Genomic DNA, 22,854 nt, shown 5'->3' on the forward strand with positions numbered 1-22,854 from the left:
CCAAAACAAGAACAAAACCCACAAATAGGACATTACAGAAGACTTCTTAAAAAAAGTTTCATTTATAAAGTTCGATCTGCCCACATAAGAAAACTAAGTGGTGAACAAACACTGAGTAATGTTTGTGTATTGCAGAACCTGTACCTCGTAGGGAACCTCTTTGACTCTCTGGACAAACGATTTTTCACTGCCGCAATGCTGTTCATACAGTGAAGAGCCTTCCCCTCTCTCTGTAAGAGACTCTGCATCACGATCCAGTCCATTCAAGCGAGAGTCTGCAGCAGCAGTATTTTCTCATTAATGCAGAACCTATGCAAGACCACCATGAGATTTTCCCCACAGCGCGAGACCTGGCGCTCCATGGCCAGGCGGAAATCTTCTTTCACTCCTTTAGTTATACCGCGGGTAACTGTGTGATGCCTTCAGCCATAAGGGAGAGAGAGACAGACAAAATCAAGTGACGGTTATTTGGTGTACTACAGTAATTTAAAAGGTGCTGCATGTCACTTACTATGTATCTACTGTCCATACCTGAGTTTATATATGGAGAGCCAAACAGCCTGTGCTATGCTATTTTTTAAGAAAACCCATGTTTAATAAGTTGCAAGTCTTTCAACAGTTACAAGTTCCATAAAAGTCTATACTCTCACTACTTTGATAATGATTGTTGTGGGGAAAAAATGTTGCTGTTCTGGCTAACAGGAAAATCCAGTGTCTTAACCCAGTTATGTACAGAATTCTTGCTTGGGGAAAGGTCGTGGGTTATTTTTTTCCCCCCCTCTACCTTTGCTGCCCAGGCCACTTCCTCCTTGTAATCACTTCTATAAATGGTTGGGGTTGAAAGAAGAGTGCAAAGATGAACCTGCTTTCTCTGGAGGAAGGGGACGGGTAGCAACCACCATGAAGAGCAGAGGGTATCTTGTACCAGTAGGAATGTGCAGGAAGGCACTATACAATCCTGGGGGCACTGATAACTCTCTAACTAATGAAAGGCACAGTGAACATTTCACAGGCCAAGACAAAGCTCAAAGCAAGTCAGGCTGTGAGTCTGTGTCAGTAGAAGCCAGCTCTTGTGGAGATACTAGACACCAGCCAGGGATTACATTTATTCTGAGCCGAAGTTTAGGACTTGTTCTCAAGCAGAACAAAGGCCCAGCTAGTGAGCAAGCTAAAGTGATGCTGGCTGGGGAAACTTGGGATATTGCCCTACTAAATGCTGTTCTTATCAACAGTTCTTTGTCCTCATCCTGGCTTGTAGCACTCAATCCTCCATCTTGCCCTTAAAACAATGTTCTGCAGCACCAAAGCACTACACTTCACTTGCACTATGCAGAACTGGATCAAGACTTTGTAACATCTACCTGCAAGCCATACTTGGGAAGGGAAGCAAAAGATATGTCCTGAAATGACAGCCTATCGCTACTAGAGGAGCAGCATAAATTAGAGAGAAAAGCATAATGCTAATGTTGAGACAAGTCCTGAGTCATGGCTAAGAACAGAAGAGCTGGACCAAATCCAGCAAGCACACTGAAAGACAGAAAGGAAATAACTTAAGGGTGAGGGCAGCCATGCCAATCCAGAGATGCTGGAAACAAGATAGGGAAAAGTCTGGGAATGACCCTCACCACCAATACCACCCCACCTTCACTTAAATCAGCAAGTCCAGCAGCTGAGAAGAGACTTCTCTGCCAAAACAGTAGTGACCTCTGTAACACATGGAGGAGGCAAAGACGAGGCTAGCCTGGAGCATTCTGGGCACTTCATTGATGAGCTAGACTCAGTGATGCAGAACTGCACTGAAAACACTCCAGCATATTCAGAGGTTATGGGGTAAGCCCTGTTTTCCATCTGGCAGCCAAGTGCTATAGTCAGTTACACTCTAAAGGAGAACATCCAACCTACAGCTACTGAACAAGCCAGCAGCACTTCTGAAGATATATGTCATGTAACAGCTGGAAAACAGAGTTCAGAACAACTTAAATGAATAGCTACCAACGGATCCTGTAACCAGTATCTTGGAAAGAAAGGGTTATACTCTTGCTAATATGTGACTGAACATTGGTATCATTTTCAGGATTTCTACATTTGTGTTTAAATTCAACAGTGATTATTAAATTGAAAGGACACAGATACTGGCAACTTATGCAAAAAAGAAAAATAAATGTTATCATAGAACAACATGGCTTGCCAGGCAATGTAGGCACAAATGGAAAAAAAAAAAAGATAAATATTGAGTAACAAATTGCTGAAAACCATGGGCAGTAAAACATGTTGACGAAACACAGCACACTATGAGCGGGGTTTTTCCACTTGGTACCTGTCAGCAGTCTGTATGCTGGGCTGTAGCACAGGTATGAATTCCTGCTGCAGTAACCCCATGGGAGGGCTAGAAGTCCTTTAAGAAACAGCAAACAGCAGCATTCAAAGACCCACACACCAACTCCCCCTCCGGTGCACAACAACTCTCCAGAAAACGGGGCTACAAAGAACTCGGGTGAGACCACACAGCAGTATGACCACCGGGCAGCCAAAGGGGTGCAGGATCCTGACAGCACCAAGCATGCAAGTACCCCCAGATTTCATTGCAAGGCTGTTCTGCAGCTGTGGTCTAAACATATACCCATACTTTTGGACAGTTACACCGGCAGAAAGGACAGCGGAAGGTGCAAAACCAATTCACATTTGTACGCTGATGAACTGTGCCAGCTTTTCCCAGGAAGCATGTCAGTCAGAGAAGATTTAATCAGAGGAGCACTGCGGATACCACAGTTTCCCTGCAGAGCGGCAAGAGCGCGTTAGTGAACTAGGAGAGCCCACAACCTGGAGTTAAGGGATTTGCTGCTGAGCCCAAGCCGAGTGCATGCACAGCGGGTATTGGCCAAGTTGAGTACATAACAGTGTATGTTACAGGTTGCCTAAGTATCTTTTCATTAGCCTACAGATGGCCTTTTTCACCTTTTCAAATTCACACTGCATACAAAAATGGCTGTTAGAGGATGACACAATGTCAGAGCACAAACACCTACTCAGAACAACCTCCCATTTATGACCAGGGCCACACGAACTAGCCACCAAAAGGTGTCTCAGCTGAAAGACAGTTTGTCTTCCTGTGTGTTCAAGGACTGAATTTCACAGTTCAGTCCTTGTCTCTGTGTGCTGTGTGTAACAAGATAGTAACTTCTTATGTCCAGCCTAGAGCAAATCCAGTGCCCCACCGAAGGAGAAACGAAAAATTTAGTGTATACAGAACAGGCCTAGCTTCTTAACCTAAATCGTATCAGGCACCCCCACAGAGGAAGCAGGACTTGCGCTCACATACCTATAATACTAAGTTAGGGGCCTATTGTCCAATCTCACAGGTGGGCATTTTGGCTAGTATCTGTAATTTATTAACGAATACAGATGGAGAGCTATACTTATAAATGTCAAGTAAAGACAGGACATTTTAGTAGTACAGAAACACTCTACAATAACCTGAAATAAAATATTCACAAGAATTATTCAATCAAATGAGATTTTTTTTCCATGAGTTCTTGGCATGAATGAGCCCAGAGCTTACGAAAATGGACACAGGGAACAGAAATATGAAGAAACAGCAAGATGTTATTGGTCCCAGAGTGGCAGACGTTTGCGAAAGGGACTCTGCACAACTGTGTCTCCATTCCTGTTTGCAAGGTCTGCAGTCAGAACTAAGCATACCCAAGAGCCCAGTCGGAATAAAAAGTACACTTTCAACACACTTTGTTTCCCTTCAAACCCACTGAGGTTTTCCTCCGCTGTCCCCAAGGGAGAGATGTGATGGGAACGCGAGTAGAGGCAGAACACTCAACAGCTTTCACATCCCACTTCTGCAGCTCGGTAGGCTAAGATTAGACTTATTAGAGTAAGATTTATCAAAAAGAGGAGCACAATATTAATCAGTCATTTCTTGCATGTTGTTCTTTTCCTCTTTTTCCTCACTAGCTAACACTGCCACCACTGACATGGTAAAACTTGAAACTTGGCTTGTCTAGAATGGAGTTCCAAAGTGCTAAGTGGCTGAATGCAGAACTCGCCGTAGAAGTCTTGCTGACACTGCAAACAGAATGAGCTGGCTATATCACCAGTTAAACCAAAACCACGGACCTTCACATTCCCACAGCACACACAAGCAAAGGGAGCTTTTACAAGCTGTATATATATTTTGCAGGACTTGTTTGCACGTCTGCAGGCTACAAAGATCATACTTCAGCTTTTGAAAACCACCTTGCAGTTTGCCTTCCTGGGTTTGGAAAAATAAATATAATTTCCTATGAAGCATAGGTACTGAGGAAAAGTAGTGGCAGAAGAATGGGGAATTCACCTGGGGAGAAAATGTCCTGTAAGTCATAAAACAAGAAGCTGTCCTTATAACAAACATGTAATATCTGTAATACACTTTCCATCAATGAAGATGCAGGATTGCTATGTACATTCATGCTGAGGAAAGATTAGGCAGAGGAGCAACTGCTTTGTCTTTGGACTGCTGTGGCAAACTCAAGATTGAGTCTTCCTGTGTGCGACTGCACAGCATCTGAGCTGCCTCTGCTCATTACTGGACAGAGCCTTGGGCGACACGGTCTAATGTGAGGTGTCCCTGCCCATGGCGGGGGGGGTTGGGACTAGATGGTCTTAAGGTCCTTTCCAACCCAAACCATTCTATGGTTCTACGATGGTGCAGCAGCTCATACAACCAGAATCCGTGATAGTTTTGAAACATCAGATTTTGAGCCTACCAACCACTGTCCCACAAAACAGCTGTGCCAGCACATTTTTATCTAAGTCAAAGAGAGATTTTGTCTTGCTAGAGATGCTGCTCGCTATCTACTTCCTGACTGGTGGGGTTGGAACAGTAAGTAACAGCTACCACACCAACCGAAATAAAAGCCACGATGCAGAGAAATAGCACTGAACTATTGCGACCAACTTGAGATAGCAACTAAGAAGTTACCAGACATAGTCTTGGGTGCTATGCCCTCTTGCTGACAGAGCTTATTGACATCATACATAGTACAGCATACCCTGATTCTCGTTTTCATACAGCTGGTTACAAGCAGTGGGGGTAAGAAATTGAAAATCTAGAGCCTAAAAGAGAAAATTCTCTGTCACATAATGAGGCACTTGTATTTCTTCTTTTTCTTTTCTTTAATTACACCCAGTATCCAATTTTTCTGTTCATTACCTAGAACTCTGGAAAATCTATTTACTAGTCTGAATTTCGATCCAGTTGTCTAATGTTAGGGTCTCATTTTTTGGAAAACTTTAGCCCACTTCTTGTTAGTGAATAGCCAGAATACTATACCCAAACTGGAGTTTCAACAAACTTTAGCACTCTCCCTCTTATAAAGCAAAATACCACAAGTGCTAATAAATAAGCAGGATGTTCCAAAACATTCTGCCACTAAAACCCTGCAGCAGATACTTGTTCAGTCTTGACTCAAAACTAAGAACACCTAGGAAGTTAATCCAAATTATTAATTTCTTCAGCATCTCATAATCAGCTAAGCAGAATAAGCTTGTTCAGTACATAGCAAGAGATGACCTGCTAGTTCTGACACAGAGGTTAGTAGAGTTTACCTGGAGTATAATTTAATTTATGCTTTATACCTAAGATTTTAATCATTCAGTGGTCTTTCATAATTTTGTTTATAACAAATAGTGCCTTCTGGTTAGCATCACCCTTCAGCAAAATTAGTAACACCACCTTGCACTGAGACCTGATTATTTAAAGAATTCCTGCAAAGTCCAAGTGTCTGATTGAAAGAGCAATACTGTAATCACTTTAATATCAATTATTCTAAAGCAAATGCCACATTTAGGAATAAAGTTCTGTAAAAGTAGGAGTTTAAAGTTGAAGAACAAAAAAAAACAACTCACAAGTCAGCAGGAGAGTCAGAAAATGCAGCTCGCTGCCTTGTCTGAACTCCTTAGCCAATTCATTAACTTTAAGCTCAAAGACATGACAAGCTTACTATCCAGAAGATTACATGAAAACAAAGACAACCAGTACATGCTCCCATTTTTTCCACCCCAAAGAAAACAGTATATGCTTTTTTATACTTACTTGATCAACATTGCTTGATTTGGTAGTAGTTCCAGATGAATTTTCCCTCCTTCTTGTGTTCTTAAATAAGCAAATTCCTCCAACATATCAATATCTGAAGAAAACATTAAGGATTTGAGTAGGGACAAAGCTATAGAGAACATTCCTTCTTATCCCTCACACCTCAAGCCACACTGCTGAAAGGACAGTCAAAATGAACAGCTATCGAAGTCTCTCATTCTTAAAAGTGATAAAGATCATCACAGTATGTACTGATAATCCTCCACAAATTCACGAGAAATGGCTTTTTAATGTACAAAACACAGGAGTGAATTTTTTTTCTTTCTTCATTTCTTCACATGTACAGTCAGACACAGGTAATGAAATCTCCTCTCCTCAAATTCCCTGGTTGGTTTTACTTGCTTTGCCTGTCCTGCAGCTTATCAAAGCAGTACAAACTGAAGTGCTGGGACTGAAGGAAATGCCGTGACAGTGGCACACACCACCCTTTTTAGTTTTCTATTTTCGTCCCTTTATATAGCTTTTCTTCCTTTTTCTTTCCCTCCTTTAACACCAGAGCTTTTTTTTCTTAAGTTGTCTCAGACAGGAGTTAGACCCCTTGCTTCCTAGGGACCATGGCTGCATGTCTGTTTAGGCTAAACACTAAACTGTCCACATGTGTGTATGCTGGTCCAAGCATATGTCAGGTACTGGAGTACAGAAATGAGACATGCTTTGCATGAACTTTCACATTGCTCCTTATCTTAATCCAAAAATCTTACCCACACAAAGCATTTCATGAACAACAGCCAAAATCATTCAACGCTTTGAAGCACAGGTATCACTTTATCGTTTCTGTTAACAATTTTGTAGTATAATGCCCTATATATTGTACTGGAAAGACTGCCATCACTTGCAGGGGCAGCCTGAGCTGCTGCTGGTTTTCTGAATGGAAGTGCAATTGCAGTGTACTTCAGGGTACCCTCAGCTGCCAGAACAGGTGACAAGAGGCACGTTTACAGTCTATTGTGCACTACCGCCTATTACAAGAGGCTTACATGGTATGGAAATACACACAGAATATGATTCAGGGAGAGAACTGCTGCTGAAACTATCTAATGGCTTTTTCAAGACCCCAGCACACAGTTTTGGATGTGAAAGACGTTCTTGGTTACAGAAAGGATACTCGTGACATAGTTGAAAAAATTCTCATACTGGAAGTTTCCTTGTTGGCAGATTTTGTTGATGGCTTTCAGGAACAAGTTCTCACCCCTTGGCCACTCATGCTGAAGCAGAACTACTACGTGGCCCAGCGCCATATCATCTCTGCTGTCTGTGAAAGCTCTGAGCTGCAGGGAAAAAATTGGCAGAGACAATCAGGAAACACATGTTACTTTTATAAATATACAGGATTCATCTCACCTACATCTGTGCAAATACACAAGAAGTTTTTTAGGGGTGTATTTCGTTCTGCCTTAATATATACATTTAAAATAGGTTGGACGTTTCCAGCCAGAGTATCTGGCTTCTATTTCTTTCTATGGAAGCATATTCTCTCCACTGACCTATAAGGGAAGTCTGAATACAGACAAAAGTATCTTGAGATTAATTTTATCTCCCTGCCCAGAACTAAAACAAATATAAGAGACAAAAAAAAGAGAACAAACCCTCCTTCATCAACACTCCCTCCCCTGCAAAAAAAGAGCCTCCACAAACCTATTTAGGTGAGAAGCACTTGAAGCACAGCCCTTCAAATCTCGCCACACCACTGGGATAAGGCCATGCAGTTTTGGGACTCCAGATACATAAACTAGGCCTTAGAGACAGCCTAGAATTTGAAGCCTTATAGCTTACCTTGAAACAAGCTAATAGTAGATGAAGGCAGTAAGGCATGATTGCTCTACTGGTACACGGCCAAAGCTTCAAATCAGACCCTGCAACAGAACAGTTTATCATACACTTCTTTAGTGGTATCATGATTATCTAAGTTTGGAAGAAATTAGAATGGAGCGAAAGAAATCTACAATTGCCAAATCTCAGGTAGGAAGAAAAACTTTGAAGGTATATTATGAATGATTCAAAACATGAAGTTACACATTTTAATTTGTTTTTGTTTCTCTTTTTTCCTGTGGGAGGAATTTGTCACCAATATACTTTTATGGGTACCAGCAGGAAAATCACTCACAAAAAGAAGAGGGGATAAAGAACCTCCTCCCATTTTGTAATACAAAAGGAGAAGAACTATATACTCAACCAAAACGCATGAACTAAAATTGAACTGACACTGAGTTTAGGTTATAGCAGTTCCATACCTTTCCTGAATTTAGACTTTACTTTAGGTTGCTCCTCTTGTACTCTACCCCCTTCTTGTATTGGAAGTGAAATACAGCACATGAGGTCAAGCACTTTTTCGCAGGTTTGCTATAAAAAGAACAAGAGGGACATGATAATGCTAAGCCTAACTGAAGTTCTTCAAATTCATCTATGAGTAAATATTTCAGATATGCAAACTTAAAAAACAATCACAAAATTTTCTGCTAGAATTTGAGTGGACTTAATGCATAACTTAGTTTGGCTGAGCAGAAAGACGTAGCTCTCACTAAACAATCTCCAAGAGCTTTCCTAAGTAATCTGAATTGTGAAAAAATATGCACTGGCATTCTTCATCTCAAGAGTGTAAGACCAGTACAACTGCAATCAGAAACTATTTTACTTTGAAGGATTAAGTTTTCAAATGAATTCTTAGAATAGCTTTTAAAAGCTTGTTCTGTCCATAGTAAAAATAGAAAGGAAAATGGCAATCTGACAGCATGACAGAAATGCAATGAATTTTTAATGCTATTTCTTAGAGATACTAAGAGGTCTGTGGGGATATTATCAGCTTTCCAGTAAAAGTAGTAAACTGGAAGGGACAGAAAGACTTGCTCAGTAGCACTAGCATGACGCTAGATCCTAAGAGACATAGCCTGTACTATTAGTGCTGACACTGACTGACCTAAGACCACCATGCACTCCTGTAATATTAAAACCACAAAGTATGTATATTGCAAAGGTAAAGCAAGTTCAGAGATCAGCCCAGGCAATATTGTTCTAGAGTCTCTTATACTGTCAGCTGATAAGTAATTCCTTTCTAAGATGATCACAGTATTTTCTTTTCTACAAACCTTTTCTTTCCCCTGCCACATGAAGCCTATACCTAAAAATTTTCCCCTCAGTATCTGACACTGTTTCAGTAAAGTTAAGGACTTCAAATTTAAGATTACTTTCACGGACAACTCAAACACTTGTAGCCATGGAAAATTGCAACTAAACCCCCCAAATTATAACTACCAGACTATTTAAGAGAGATGCTACTGGACAGTCAGTAATGTGCCAGGAAGCGCAATTCTTCTCCCTGTGAAGCATGGATTTTTCAGTATGTTTGATACCCTGTTGAAAGCAAGCTAATGGGAAAATTCAAAGGAAGAAGACAAACGGGAATCACAGGGCCAGATGATGAAGGACCATTGTGTGGGATGCTGTACGTACCCGATATTCCCCAAGGGCAAAGTGGCATGTTGCTAACTGGATTAGTGCTCTCTGACTTTCTAGTGATCCTTGACCTGTAATTTGCTGTGGAGAATGAGAGCCCTGAAGAGCTGCTAAGTGATGTAGGCTGCTAATTGCTTTTTTGTACTGCCCCTTAAAAAAAAGATACAAAAAGACAGTGTTAGGGTCTTCTGTATACACTGGGTAGAAAGACAGAAATAAGATTTCCCTTGCAGAAAGCTTTCAAAACACAGTGTGTCCAAGTAACAGGGCTTCAGAATTTTAATCTAGCAGAACACTCTCCGGTGACAGGGGTGTGGATCAATCACTTGCAAGGCAGTGAGAGGACAAACAGAATTCTGCTTTAAAAAGCCTGCTTAGAAATCACATTTGTAACTGAAACAAATAATTGTGCTCTTCAGGGTTAATCGTTACTTTATTTAGAGGAATAAAGTTTAAATTAGCTCCTGTTCAGGTACAAGTACAGGCAAAAATATTTCCCAAAGGAAAAATATAAAAGAACAAGCTTTGTTCTATAGATAGTATCTGGAATGAGCACAACCACCCTGATTTCTGAGGAGAGTGATAAATTTTAACTGAGACATGTTAAAATCTTCTGCTGCTTGAAAATTATTCTGATTGTGCTGCAATATAATGCATGTCAGATGAATAAAATGCAATTTCCTTCCATAACACTCTCTCTCTATATAGAACAGTATATATACTGGTCAAAATATATATCTACTGGTCAAAATACCACCACAGAGGTCTTTTCCATATGCCAAAACTCAACAAACAGCTATCAGTACAGGAATATCCCAAGTTGTGGTAAGAATGGTATGGTTCCATCCCCAGAAGGGTCATGCTTGAAAGGACAAAATCAGTAGACACTTAAAGCAGTCAAGCTGGCTAATCAGAAGAGCTATTCACTAGAAGAAAGAGTAATGTAATAGTGTCATTTTTACTAGTTTCTACATTTTTTTTTTACCTGGTAGATGATCATGTCTGTAAGAAAGATTCTTAACCAAAGCCAGCTGTCCGTCTTCCATGCCAAACAAATTCTGGTGAACTCTACATAAGTGGTCAGAGAAGAAAAAGTAAAAGAGAAAATGAAGCATTTCATGGCTTTGGGTTAAAAAAAATCACTTATCTAGAAGAAAAAAAAATAGCTGAATTTAAAAATAATAAAAAAACCCCAAACCAAACCATAAGAGTGTGAAATCTCTCAAATACCAGATACTCTCTTCCTATACAATCATACTTTGATTCACAGTGCCCAACAAACCTAAAAGCAGCTAGGTGGTACTATTTGCCTGCATTTTAGAAGAGAAATTTGCTCTCAAGATTATCAAACCAGATATTATCAGAAAGGGAGAGACACAGTAAAGACACATCTTCAGCATCAACTAAAGCAGCCATTAGCAGCACATCCTCACTGAATTAGCAGCACTACTATTAACCAACTGTTCCTTCAGTAATAGCTGCTTCCAAGAGAAGTGGGTGTGAATAAGCAAAGATGCATGAAAAACGTAACTAAATCTAGGAACAAAATATTCAGAAATGCAACAACTGATAAAGCTTCTTATTAGAACTTACATAAAAAATACTCAGGACCCAAAGTAAATTCAATTTTAAGGGTTCACAATGACAGGAGTTATATTTTAACAACAGTAAAACGGCTTCTATGCACAGCAATGAAGCCTAAATGCAACTCTGCCACCAGTTAGCCTTACCTTTGTCGAGTGATTCCAGAGAATAGAGCAGCTCCCAGCTCTCTCTTGCCAGTTTAAAGCTCTCTAATACTTCAATAGAGTTTGCAAGATCTGCCTTGTTTACTGTAATATGTCGACTTCGTGCCTTTCCAGAAGGATCCTCATCATCTGAGCTCTGCTTGAGTCAGTATAGAAACAAAGACATTAATTTCTTAACTTATACTTATTTCAAAGGACTCTGAAGTCACAGAAGTTCACTGAACACAAGAAAACAATTCTGTACTAGAGATGCCAAGGTCCTGGCGTAAGTGCTGTTAGGTGTCTTTTTGCTTAGCTTGTTTTAACAGTACAACAATTGATTTGCTACCAAGAAACTCAGTGGTATAGTGTGACAAACAATATCCCAAAAGAATTCATTCTGTTAAACGCTGTGTATCACCACTGAGCTTCAGCCAGATTATACGTTAGAGTATGTACACACATCATGCTTTATCACCTAGTTTAAGCCTAAAGTGGCATCATGCAACGGAAATGTAATTCTTGCACAATTGCATACTTCTGCCAGCAGAGAAATTCTATAAAATTGTGGGTTTCTACGACTAAAGAAACGGATGTATTCATAGTTCTAATCATGAAAAGTCAATTAATTTGGAGGTTTAGCTGTAGAACATCTGACTGCTATAGCTACCATTTATAACAGCTTCTGCAGTCTCTGCTGAACTCCTACAAGTTAAAGCATTCACATCAGCACATACATGTCTACAGCAATTGCTACAAAAATTGTTTTACTTCTGCTGGCTTTAGCCAAAAAATCTGTTTGCAAATTGTGGTCATAAACAGCTATTCCAGGGTAGCTCTAAAAATTACATCTATTACACCTGTGTCAAAGCCATTTTTGTCTATATTGCAGTACCTTGCCATGCTTGTTACAGACAAAAAAAGTCTAGAAAAGTTACCATTGTTTTTTCTCTTCCCTCAGCAAGTTTCCTCTTTTTGTGTATGTGTTTGTTACGATCAATATCTGTATCACCATAGATGTTGGTCACATCCTCAAGAAGAACCAGGGGGGCTTGGTTTGGAGCATTTGGACCTGGATTTAAAGATAAATTAATTCAAGATGGCTCTAAACTGATCTGAAAGATCTAATGCCTACATCAAGTTGGTTTCATTTCCTTCACAAATAATGATTGCAATGCTAGAGAAAACAATCTGAAATTGGTTCATTTAAGTTGCATAAGCTTAAACTATGCTGGTAAAACTATGGTTTTTCCCAAAGCGGCCTTACAGTAAAGGTCAGAATGCATTTACCAGACACCACAAGAATTTGCTTGGGAGCTTCAAAATACCTTTGAATCCTTTTATTTCCAACAGAGTAGTCACAAGATATACTCAGGCAGAAGGTGTTCTCTTATCAAGCACTATTTGCTTTTATATAAGTACAACGGAACAACTGGCTTTGAAGTTAACAGCCACAAACATGGCAAAGCACAGCAATGTTCTCGAAACATTCACGTGAGAACCCAAAGCAATATGCTGACAGGCACTGATGCCTCAAAGAAGTGAGTATATTTTATCACAAGATCTCCCTAAGGATCGCTCAGTGTCAGCTTTGTCCCCACTAATTTCAGCATACAGAATTAAACCTTTAATTGACTGCCAGAGCCCATCGTCACTCCCCAAAGCCTCTAGAGAAGCCTCATTTCAAAGCACAAAAGGCTTAACTTCTACTTCCACTGGTGTCAAGGAACATCCAGTGACATCTAGTACCTGTAATTTCAGACCTCAGTGCTTAAGTTTCACTAGATATAAAATAGTAACAACACTTCTAAATCTCAAACAACAGTAGTACATGGCCACTACTGAGGAGGTTTTCCTTCTGGTAACATTTTCTGCTTTTTCAGAAAGTTACATATATATATATAGGGAAAGCTCAGACAAAGAGAAATATAAAGGAAAGGGGAAATCCATTAATCTGCTTTCTCTTTTTGAAATCTCTACCAGACAAGACAGTAGTGCAGACAAGTATTTTCAGTATGTGCATTTCTTTTATCTGCAGAAAGATATGAGTCTAAGACCTCATTCATAATTGCAAAAAAATTATTTCAGAGCTTAGTATAAGGACAATCCATTTCACCTCTTGACATAAAAGAACCTATATTAAGCTTTTTCCATCTACCCAAAAGTAATGTGTAAGGAGCCCACTATGACAGAATTTTTTACAAGAAATAACCAACCTGGCATGCTAAACAAATAATGTTATCTCCTCTGACTAGTTTCAAACTAAATACCACAATGAAACGTCCCTTACACAAAGGCGACGACACATTTAAATCACCTCTCCTGTACCACCAGTATTCCACTGTGTTGGAATCTAACCTGTGTGAACTGAAAACAGAGCCAAGTCATAATGCAGACAATAGCATCCATGAGAAACACATATGAAAGTACCACAACTAGGATGCTGGAAGAGTTTTATCACTAGAATCTCAAGAGCTGCCTCTTGTAACACCTGAGAAGAAAAGAGTGGGTTTTTCTTTTACTCATACTAGTTTGAATGAATACTAGTTAACTGCGTTGCTTTCCAAAGAAATGCTCTCTTCTCAGTAGCAGGCAAGAGCACTGCAGCTTTTATTCCAAAACCTTCAGTCTTAAAACAAAACCAAACCTAACCTCACGCTTGACTTGGGCTGCAAGCCTTCTTTTACATTGCTGGAAGTTACAAAGCCATACAAAGAGCAATGCTGTGTTTTTGTGTCTAGTCAAAGTCTAGAATCTAAGTTTACAGAGTTTATAATTGATTTCTAGCACAGAGTGTTATAAATAACCCCCTAGAAGCATCAGCCCAAACAGTGACTTCTGCCAAGCCTGCAGGCAGCCTGAAAGTTATGAGAGGTGTGAATTGCCTCATTCATTTCTCAAGTCTCCAGCAAGGCAGATATGAATTATGCAAGAGAAATGCACTGAAAAGTTTTCTCTCCAGAGGTTTCTTGCCAAGTCCATGCACATGAGAAGAAAGTCACAGATCAAAGATCAGAACTACTGGATTAAGGAGAATACAGCTTTCCCCCCCCCCCAGCTACACTTTCAAAATACACAGGATTCTACATTCCCACAGTGAGCCCTCCAAAGAGAGAGAGGAAAAGCCCTAATGATACGATATGAGAGGCACTGAATGCTATTGGACTTTAATGCTAAAGCAGAAATAAGTCAAAGATGTCTTGGAAATATTTTCCTGATGTCAGAAAATCACAGAGGGTACCAGAAATGCTGCACTGAAGGGACTGCACTCTGCTATCTCAGTGCAGTCTGAAAACATGAGTTTTAACATATTCAGTTGCACAACTTATAAAGTAACATCTTCACCAGTGCTTTACTTCCTTTCTTCCTCAAGTCAGGACCAAGCAGCTAAAACTACACGCACAGTTAAAGTATGTCAGTGCCCCACCATAACTCTTCTTTCCTCTGGATAGAGCAAAAAAAACTCAACTCCATTAGTTCCTGTATCTGTTCAAGTGACTGCATGTTCTTTGCATACAAGTTGTCATGTTATTTGTCTTCTGAGTTTAGCTATCTACTGACACCATTCAACTGATTACCCAACTTTACAGAAAGTTGTTTAAAACCCATCATTTGCACTGAGTGTTTCGTTACTCAAATGATCATTTGCTGCACATAGGAAATTGTAATGAAATTTATGAACACAACAAACAACACAATCTTATCATGAATCAGTAATTGTAGTGTTAATTACCTATAGTGTACTAATTGCCTATGGTGACAACTGTTATTGTTGCAAGGGATTCCCTAACAATGACTGAAGAAGCAGGAAATGCACACTATTAAGAGTTGAAAATTCCTCTTTGTGATGCTATTTCAGTAAATTCTAAACAAACTGGAGGTTAAAGGACTTCCCTCCGCTTCTGAGCCATCCCTGAAAAATCCAGTCAATCCCTGAAGAAGCAATCCAAGGTGTTCCAGGCAATCCGATATGCCCCAAATGCAGGTTTAAGTGGACATGAAAAAGCACAGATAACATTCATACTTGAAACGTTCAATTTACAAATTAATTACAAATTAGGATTAACGTGCAAAGCACACTTTAAAGATTATGCTTAAACTATACAAAGAAAGCAAACTTGGAAGCTCATGAATTTCAGGAAATCTTTTCCTATTCAGTTTTTATTTGATCAATTATAAATTTGTTGTGTGTTCCTAATGTAAAAATATCTTCACTTATTTTGTGGAAGCTTTTGTACAATCTTTTGATTGAAGGAAGCCAAGAAAATATAAGCTTCAAAGAACCAAAGAAGAAAACCAAACAAACATGATGCTGATAAAAGAGCAGGAATCAACCCTAGGGGTGTTTCTCATAACATCTGTTCTGTTACTTTTGTCTTTGCTAGACAACTAACTGCTGCTGGCCAAGGCTGAAACCACAGTGTTAAGTTAAATTGATCTTTGGTCTGATCCGCTACAGCAGTTGTCATAAACTACTTCTGCTCTCAAGACTAATGGCTTGGAAAAATTTTTAAAAAGACCTATATCACTCTGTAAAATGACAGTTTCAACAGACTAATGAGAAATGATCTTTCAGACGTTAGCAAGGAAATCACCAAGAACTCTTTACAAAAGTTGAAACATTAGAAACTAACCTTGAAAGAGCGACGGCTGGATGTTGCTGACATACTGGAATGCATTCTTAAAGAAGACCAACATCGTGGAATACACTACTTGATTCTTATATTTAATGTGTGCATCACTATCAAAGTTACTGATGTATCTGCAGAGGTCTTTCATTCGATGCAAAATATCACCAAAACTTCTGAAGAAGTGAGATAAGAAGAATTCAGAATTTTACACAGACTCTGAAACTAAAGGAAAGAATGTTCAGTGAACATTAAACACAATGTTTTGGCTGAGGATATCCCCCAGCTGTACGTCATTGGAGGCTGTGAGTGCACTCCAGTGAAACTTCACTAAACATTTAGAATGATTCTCTTTGCTGAGGCACACAGGGAAGGATACTCCACAGTACCATAGTTCTTACACACAACTTTCATCAACAAAGATTTAGTTTAGAGACTCATTTGAAATTGCTCCCAGAATCCATGTTTTTGCTTTACATTGTGCAATCTTAAAAGAAAACCTGCACTGATTTCACACAAAATGTCGTCTTGTTAAAATCCTTCTTCAACCCATGTTCTTCAGAATTAAAAAGCCAAATTCTCCTTGAGAAGAAATACCTGGAAAAGTACAAATTTCTCACCTTCTTCCTTTATCCATTTGCCATTCACACCTCATTCCCACCACAGACAATATTTTAAATAGCCTCTCCCAAGGATCTGTAATCTGTGATGATTTCTCTGTGAGACCATCTATTACATATTTCTGAGAGCTACGCTTGCTTGGAGACATAATATCAGAGGAATCTTGTGAACCTAGGAAAACCAGCACATTTTTCTTTTCATAAAGAAATCAAACCAACTTATTTATTTTCAAGAAGGAGATATGTACATTGGAGCTTTCAGGGTAACCACTGTTTACCAAGAAGGCTATCAAGGAGCAGCAGGCATTTTTGCTTCCTTGTACATGAGAGCTGATAAGCTGCATAAGATTCTTACCTGGTGTCAAAAAACGAAGAAACATCAACTACTACTATTAATCCTTGTTTATGGGATACATTACATGAAAGTAAAGATTTTTCTTTTTTTTTTCATTTATGGATGTCACTTCAGTAATGCTAAAACACATCCTAAGAAAGGTTAATTTTATAACAATATTCTTACCTTGATATTGGCTTTCTGTCTGTGTAGATCTAGTTACATAGTTAATATAAAATTCTGCTGCTTTATTCAGGTATTTATACAACAAGCTGGCAGGAAGTCGAACATCAGGGTTGTTAATTATTAGGGGAAGAACATCACAAACTAAAATAGAAAACAAACAAAAAATCCTTTAGGTTTGTGGGGTTTGTTCTGTTTGTCCCAAGTAAGGTTTCTCAATCGTCAACGTAAGCCTCCACCTCTGGCTGACCATACACCACAAAGGATCACAAAGAACCTCACATGAATGGCTGTAACACCAATTTGTACCATGTGGTCCGCCTGGCCTAATGTGGCCTGAGCCTCTTCTGAGTAAAGTGATTTTCGGATTTTAATAGCCTGAAAGTAGCTTACTGAATGCAGAATGTTGCCATACTAAAATGCTGTATAATAAAACAAGAACATTAATATTTTCTTACCAAATAATTTTCTAAAACAATTCACTGGGGATTCTTGGTCTTCAATGCTTTCAGCATCTAACAATGTTTCTCCAAGGCCTACCTGTGTAAGCAGAGGTGAAAATCAAACATTGGACCAGTGGTTTTAGAAACTTTTTAACTGCAGTTCAATTCAGTGGATGCATGAGCAGCAACTCACTACATATGCCAACTGCATGTGCTAGTTTCTAAATACATAGTTAAACTATCCCTACTTAGTAACAGCTGAAGAGCAATGCCAGAAGGTAGCAAAGGACAACCAAGGGAAAAACTACACATGTAACTGTATCAGTAAAGACATGCACCAACAGGCGATATCTATGGAGGTACCAGGCCCTAAAGTTGCAGCTTGTCATCTGAGCTGTAGTAACTAACTCTGCACTCTGCCTCATGCTAGCACAAGTTAGTGTCAGTCTCAGAACTAACAGGTTCTATACTCTTTAAACTATTTTTATCCTATCCTTAAATTGACCTTAAATAAAGTAGGTCACCATTTAAAGAGCTCCAGCTGTAGCTTCACAAGTCAAAGCAAACAATGCTGCTGCTTAGCGTCTAGTCATAACCTTGAAGCACGATGCCTTCAATGTGAGTTTACTGACAAAAAGATGAAGCAATATTCTTAGACTTTAATACTCCTCCACGCTCTTTTTGTGCTATTTCTGCTTTTTTAAAAAGGATGAAATATTCTTTGAATTTATGAAACAAAAATTGTTTTATTTGCTTCCATTTGTTTTCTGCCCAATTCTTTCCTGGTGGTAACCTCAAGATACAGCAATCTGAGCTATTGATCACAATTAAACATGAGTAAAAAGACTCACCCTCTCCCTAGGCAAAGGAAAATACATTTCAGAAACTTTTCAAGAAACAGATTCCCAATATCCTGATTAGTTACTACGAGCGTCTCTTCTCTTACCCCGTGTTGCACCACAGTCTCTGGGAAACGTCGTAGAAGTAGCAGTAGCATTTCTGCCCTTTCTAATGTGTTAAAACACTGTTCTGTGGCCTTCAGTAGCATTTCACACTGGACCCGACCAGGAAGGGTTTCAAATAATCCTTAAAAAAAAATTCAATTAAAAACTCTAACTTGCTATGTCTGAATTGTAAAGCTTATTGACAACGTGTAAAACACTAGTCACCATCACCTTGCCATGCAGAGCGAAAGAGATTCCCTTATGCTTTTTTCTGCTTTTAGTATCTATGCCTGGAAAAAACCCTCTGCTTCTTTCAGAAAAGACCATATGAATATTTATCTGTGTTTATTTATGTGCACAGAAAGACTGCTAATGAGTGTAGTATGGCATTTAAGATTTTCCAAGAATGTTCATTTAATGTTTTACTTAAATTCCACTTCTACAATTAATACTTCCATTATTAAAATGCTTTTTTTTCAATTTAAACTTCCAATAAGACACTAAAAAGAAACAAACATATTGTCCCTGAAAGTTTTATGTATTCTCTCTGAAAAAAAAAAAAAAAAAAAGCCATGAAAAAGCAAGTATTTCCTTAACTGGAATAGCTTGTATGCAGTTACACACTGCTTATCCTTAGAGCTTCTGAAGCATATATTCAAACAGCAGATTATAATTTGCGTTAAGGTGTAAATCCTGCTTTCAAAACTGCCTGTAGCTGCCAGCAGTAAACGCCAAGCCCTTCTGGTCAGTGTTCATTTTCATAAGCCTCACTTCATATGTATGAATTCACTCCATTTTTATGATCATTCACTGCTCTCTACAATCAGTGGGATGATGATTCCTAAATCCTGTTTCATTTACTCCCCATGCAATCTCTTTTCTCAGTGCTTGTTGTTCTGGCAGACTTAAGACTACCTATATCAGAGACAAAGCAATTGGAATCAGCTTCTCCTCTCCCTTTGTGTTTTCTAAGCCTAAGACACTGAATGAAGTCTCTACTGCTGAACTGACAAAAAAAATACCTGCAGCCCACAAGCAAAGTTACAAAGACCAACATTTACTTGCTACACTAGGTATGTAACCCGAGGTCTTATCTTTAGATTCCTTCAAGACTCTCTCTATTCATTGAACAGAATTCTTACCTCTTAAAAATTGTGTCTGCTTGTCCTGTGAGTCATTCCTTAATGCTGATGTAATAACGCTAATCTCCCTCCATACAGCAGGTTGGTCTGGAAAATTCACAAACCTGTAATAAAGTTTGAGGCAAGGAATGCACAGTGATCTCAAAATCTGTTTCCAAGACAAAACCTTTCTATGAAAGAATGGGAATGGGCAGATGGAAAATAAACCCCTCCTTTTTACTGTTTATCTTTAATTAAGAAGACCTTTTCTACTTAATTTATTCACACGGATTTCCAAGAACACACACATTGTATTTCTGGAAACTCTGACATTTATGGAAAGAAGCACCTGGCATAACTGTAGAGTTGCAGCTCTGATTACTTACATGTCATAGAGCAGCCTGCCCGCAGACGCTGTCCTTTCAGCGTTCCTCTCAATAGTGTACATCTCATACTGCAAGATGGAAGAACAGAACATTAGCTTTCTTGAACACATTTCTGAATCAGATTAGTCTTCCACTATAAAAAAAGTCCCAAATCTGCCACAGCAGTCTGAATAACAGAAAACTGAAGGATTGCAACATTTCTGTAGAAATTAGGAGCTGTTCTTAGACTACCTAATCACACATTAAATTAGGCATAAAATGCTGTATGATAAGTACTTTACTATTAACATGTTGGCTTTATTTTTACATAAATACGAAACTTTGTGAGAATTCAAGGAGGTTTTTTACCAGGGTTTGTTTCCAGTCAAATGCAATGCAAAAACGCAACCTATTACAGAAGCCATATGTAAGAGAGGTTCTTTATATCTCTATTAGAAATGGGGGGTTTTGTTTGGTTTTGGGGTTTTTTGGGTTTGTGGTTTTTTTTGTTTGTTTGGGGTGTTTGGTTTTTTGTTTGTTGGGTTTTTTTCCCCAAAACCTAAATATTTCAGCATGTGCAAACACAAGAAGCAGAAAGGGACCTTCCCCTCAGTTATTAAAACCCTAGCACCTGAGGATGTACTTGGCTGCGGAGCAGCTCTGTGGAAAGGGACGTGGGGGTCTTGGGGACAGCAAGCTCCATGTGAGTTAACAGTGTGCAGCTGCAGCAAAGAAAGCCAACAGGATGCAGGTTACATCAAGGGCAAAACAAGCACAGATAAAGATGTCACTGTCCCGCTCTACTGCGCGCTTGTCAGGCCACACCTGGAATGCTGTGTTCAGTTTGGTCCCTGCCATTCAAAAAAGATGTGAACAGGCTGGAGAGGATCCAGAGAAGGGCCACAAAGACTGGGAAGCCTGTCATTGAGGGAAGGCTGAGAGACCTGGGCTTGTTCAGCCTGGGAAAAAGAAGGCTCGTGGGAGACCTTATCACCATGTTCCAGTACTTAAACGGTGGCTACGAAGATGACAGAAACCCCCTTTTTACAAGGGGTAACATGGAAAAGATGAGAGGTAACAGGTACAAGTTACTGCTCTGGAGATTCCAACTTGGCACAAGAGGAAAATTTTTCCTGAGATCAACCAACCAATGGAATAAGGGCAGCGGTGGATTCCCCAGTGCTGGACACTTCTGAGATTTGGCTGGACATGGTGCTGGGACATCCAGTCCAGGTCATGCTTTGTCCAGGAAGGTTGGACCAGATGATCCCTGAGGTCCCTTCCAACCTGATATTTATGAACACTTTCACAAAGCATTCACAGGAATGGATTTTATTGCAGTGAAACACAACGAGCAGTTACAGGCTCGCCTCTTTACTCTCAACCGCTGGACACCGCAGGGAGAACCTGGGCACCTGTGGCACCACGGCTCTGCGCTTCCCTGCAACCGTCCTGCACATTCAGCGGGCAACAAAACGCAGCGAACACAGCTGCAAAAGAGCGTCCGCTGCACAACATGGGTGCTGGGTCCAACCCCTCCGGGGACGCCCGGACAGGCTTCTCGCTGGGCGCTCGGCCCGGCCGCTCCGCCCGGCCCCGGCCCTCAGTGCCCGGCCGGGCCCGGCCGCAGCCTCCACAGCGGGCAACGGCCGCCCCGCCCCTCCGCCCCCATTGGCCGAGGCGCCAGGCAGGCAGCGCCCGCCGCAAGGCCGCGCCGCGCCTTCCTACCGCGGCGGTGCGGGAGAGGCGGCGCTTACCTGGATGTTGAAGTCGGCGGGGTAGAGGCTCCGCGCCGTGATGAGCCAGGCCTTGGCCGCCCACAGGTCCCCCGGCACCAGCTCGCGGGCCCGCTTTACCAGGAACTCGCAGTCCCCCTGCGCCGACATCTTGTCTCCTGCCTTGCCCGACCCGGCCCGGCCGCCGGGCGGCGCGCATGCGCCCCGCTGGCCCGGGGCGGGGTCTCCAGCGCCAGCGCTCCGCCTCGGCAGCCGCGGGGCGCTGAGGCGGTGAGCTGCTGACGCCATTTTGGACGTGGGAAGGCTTATGGGGGGCATCGCTGCACCGTTTAGTTCCTTAGTTCCTGCTGCTCTCGGTGCTGGGATGCAGGTGTTCCTGCTCCTGGCACGGGGGTTGGAACTAGGTGATCTTTGAGGTCCCTTCCAACCCAACCCAAACCAGCATACGATTCCATGTGTCTGTGGTGGCCACTGGGCTGAAGCTAGTAAGGGGCAAGGAGCACAGAGTGGCAAGGGAGTGTAAAGACTTTTGAGCATGGTGGTAGGCTGAGGAGGGCCTGTGGAGCAGCACGTTTGGGAGTTAGGAGGACTTGCAGAGGACTGTAGTGATTTTGTGTAGCCAAGGCTCCCAAAGCTTGTGACTGACCATAGAGAATTGTAGGAGCAAGGTGAAAGGGGCCTGTTTTTCAACTTTGGCAGCTGTTAAAGATAGTTGGTAGCAGACTTGCCAAGCTATCCTCAAGAAATTTGGCCCTATGGGCAGTGTCGTGAGTATAGTGGCGCTTGCTGCTACTGCCTGGGCTTGTGCTTTTCAAAGGTCCTTAATGCCCAATATTGAGGTCGCAAACAGCAGATGCCAAGGAAGAACAGAACCTTTCACCACAGAAATGCACCTAGCCTTCAACAACTTGGAACTGAGATTTTCTTGAACCACTGCTGTGCCAATGGCACTGCATACACACTTCCCATCCCAGCAGCTAAGCCTGTACAGTGGTGGGGCTGGGCTGGTTATATCAGGGTCTGAAGCTTCCTCTCCACCTAAAGTGGCTTTCCTGAGTTCTTGCACTGATTGTGCTGTTTTGATTTCCACAGTGCAGGGCATGCTGAAGGTCTCAACGTTTCAGCCAGCCAACTGGAAGTGCACGCAGCCTCCTTCCTGCA

The 22,854-nt window shown here is 40.8% G+C and overlaps 1 protein-coding gene across 6 annotated transcripts; it reads right to left on the minus strand.

The window, feature by feature from the left end:
• Window positions 1-40: 40 nt before the first annotated feature.
• On the minus strand, window positions 41-21,912 carry INTS10 (integrator complex subunit 10). 6 transcript variants are annotated; one of them, XM_030491619.1, is made up of 18 exons: window positions 21,715-21,912; window positions 19,979-20,046; window positions 19,614-19,717; window positions 18,474-18,613; window positions 17,543-17,624; window positions 17,088-17,228; window positions 16,568-16,739; window positions 15,954-16,123; window positions 12,258-12,391; window positions 11,323-11,476; window positions 10,578-10,660; window positions 9,590-9,742; window positions 8,374-8,482; window positions 7,916-7,995; window positions 7,248-7,410; window positions 6,083-6,176; window positions 2,318-2,395; window positions 44-420 (listed from the first exon to the last, which is right to left on the minus strand). In XM_030491619.1, the coding sequence occupies exons 1-18, from the start codon at window positions 21,841-21,843 to the stop codon at window positions 264-266; spliced, it is 2,211 nt and encodes a 736-aa protein (XP_030347479.1). In that variant the 5' UTR covers window positions 21,844-21,912; the 3' UTR covers window positions 44-263. The 6 variants fall into 6 exon arrangements, with proteins under 6 accessions (XP_030347480.1, XP_030347479.1, XP_030347478.1 ...); XM_030491618.2 differs by having other exon boundaries at window positions 11,323-11,479; window positions 21,715-21,901; XM_030491620.2 differs by lacking the exon at window positions 2,318-2,395 and having other exon boundaries at window positions 41-420; window positions 11,323-11,479; window positions 21,715-21,901.
• Between the last annotated feature and the right edge of the window lie 942 nt (window positions 21,913-22,854).

The sequence above is a fragment of the Strigops habroptila genome, chromosome 7, assembly GCF_004027225.2.
Source record: "Strigops habroptila isolate Jane chromosome 7, bStrHab1.2.pri, whole genome shotgun sequence".
NCBI lineage: Eukaryota > Metazoa > Chordata > Aves > Psittaciformes > Psittacidae > Strigops > Strigops habroptila.

Bases quoted from the DNA above. Each gene is read 5' to 3' on its own strand.
- INTS10 (XM_030491618.2), bottom strand. From the start codon at position 21,843: ATGTCGGCGCAGGGGGACTGCGAGTTCCTGGTAAAGCGGGCCCGCGAG. The intron at 11,480-12,257 runs GTAACTTTTCTA...TACTGACTCAAG, and splicing joins AGGGAAGAGAAAAAACAATG to CAGAGCTCAGATGATGAGGA. The intron at 6,177-7,247 runs GTATCCTTTCTG...TGTTTTCTTCAG, and splicing joins TTTTTTCAACTATGTCACGA to ATATTGATATGTTGGAGGAA.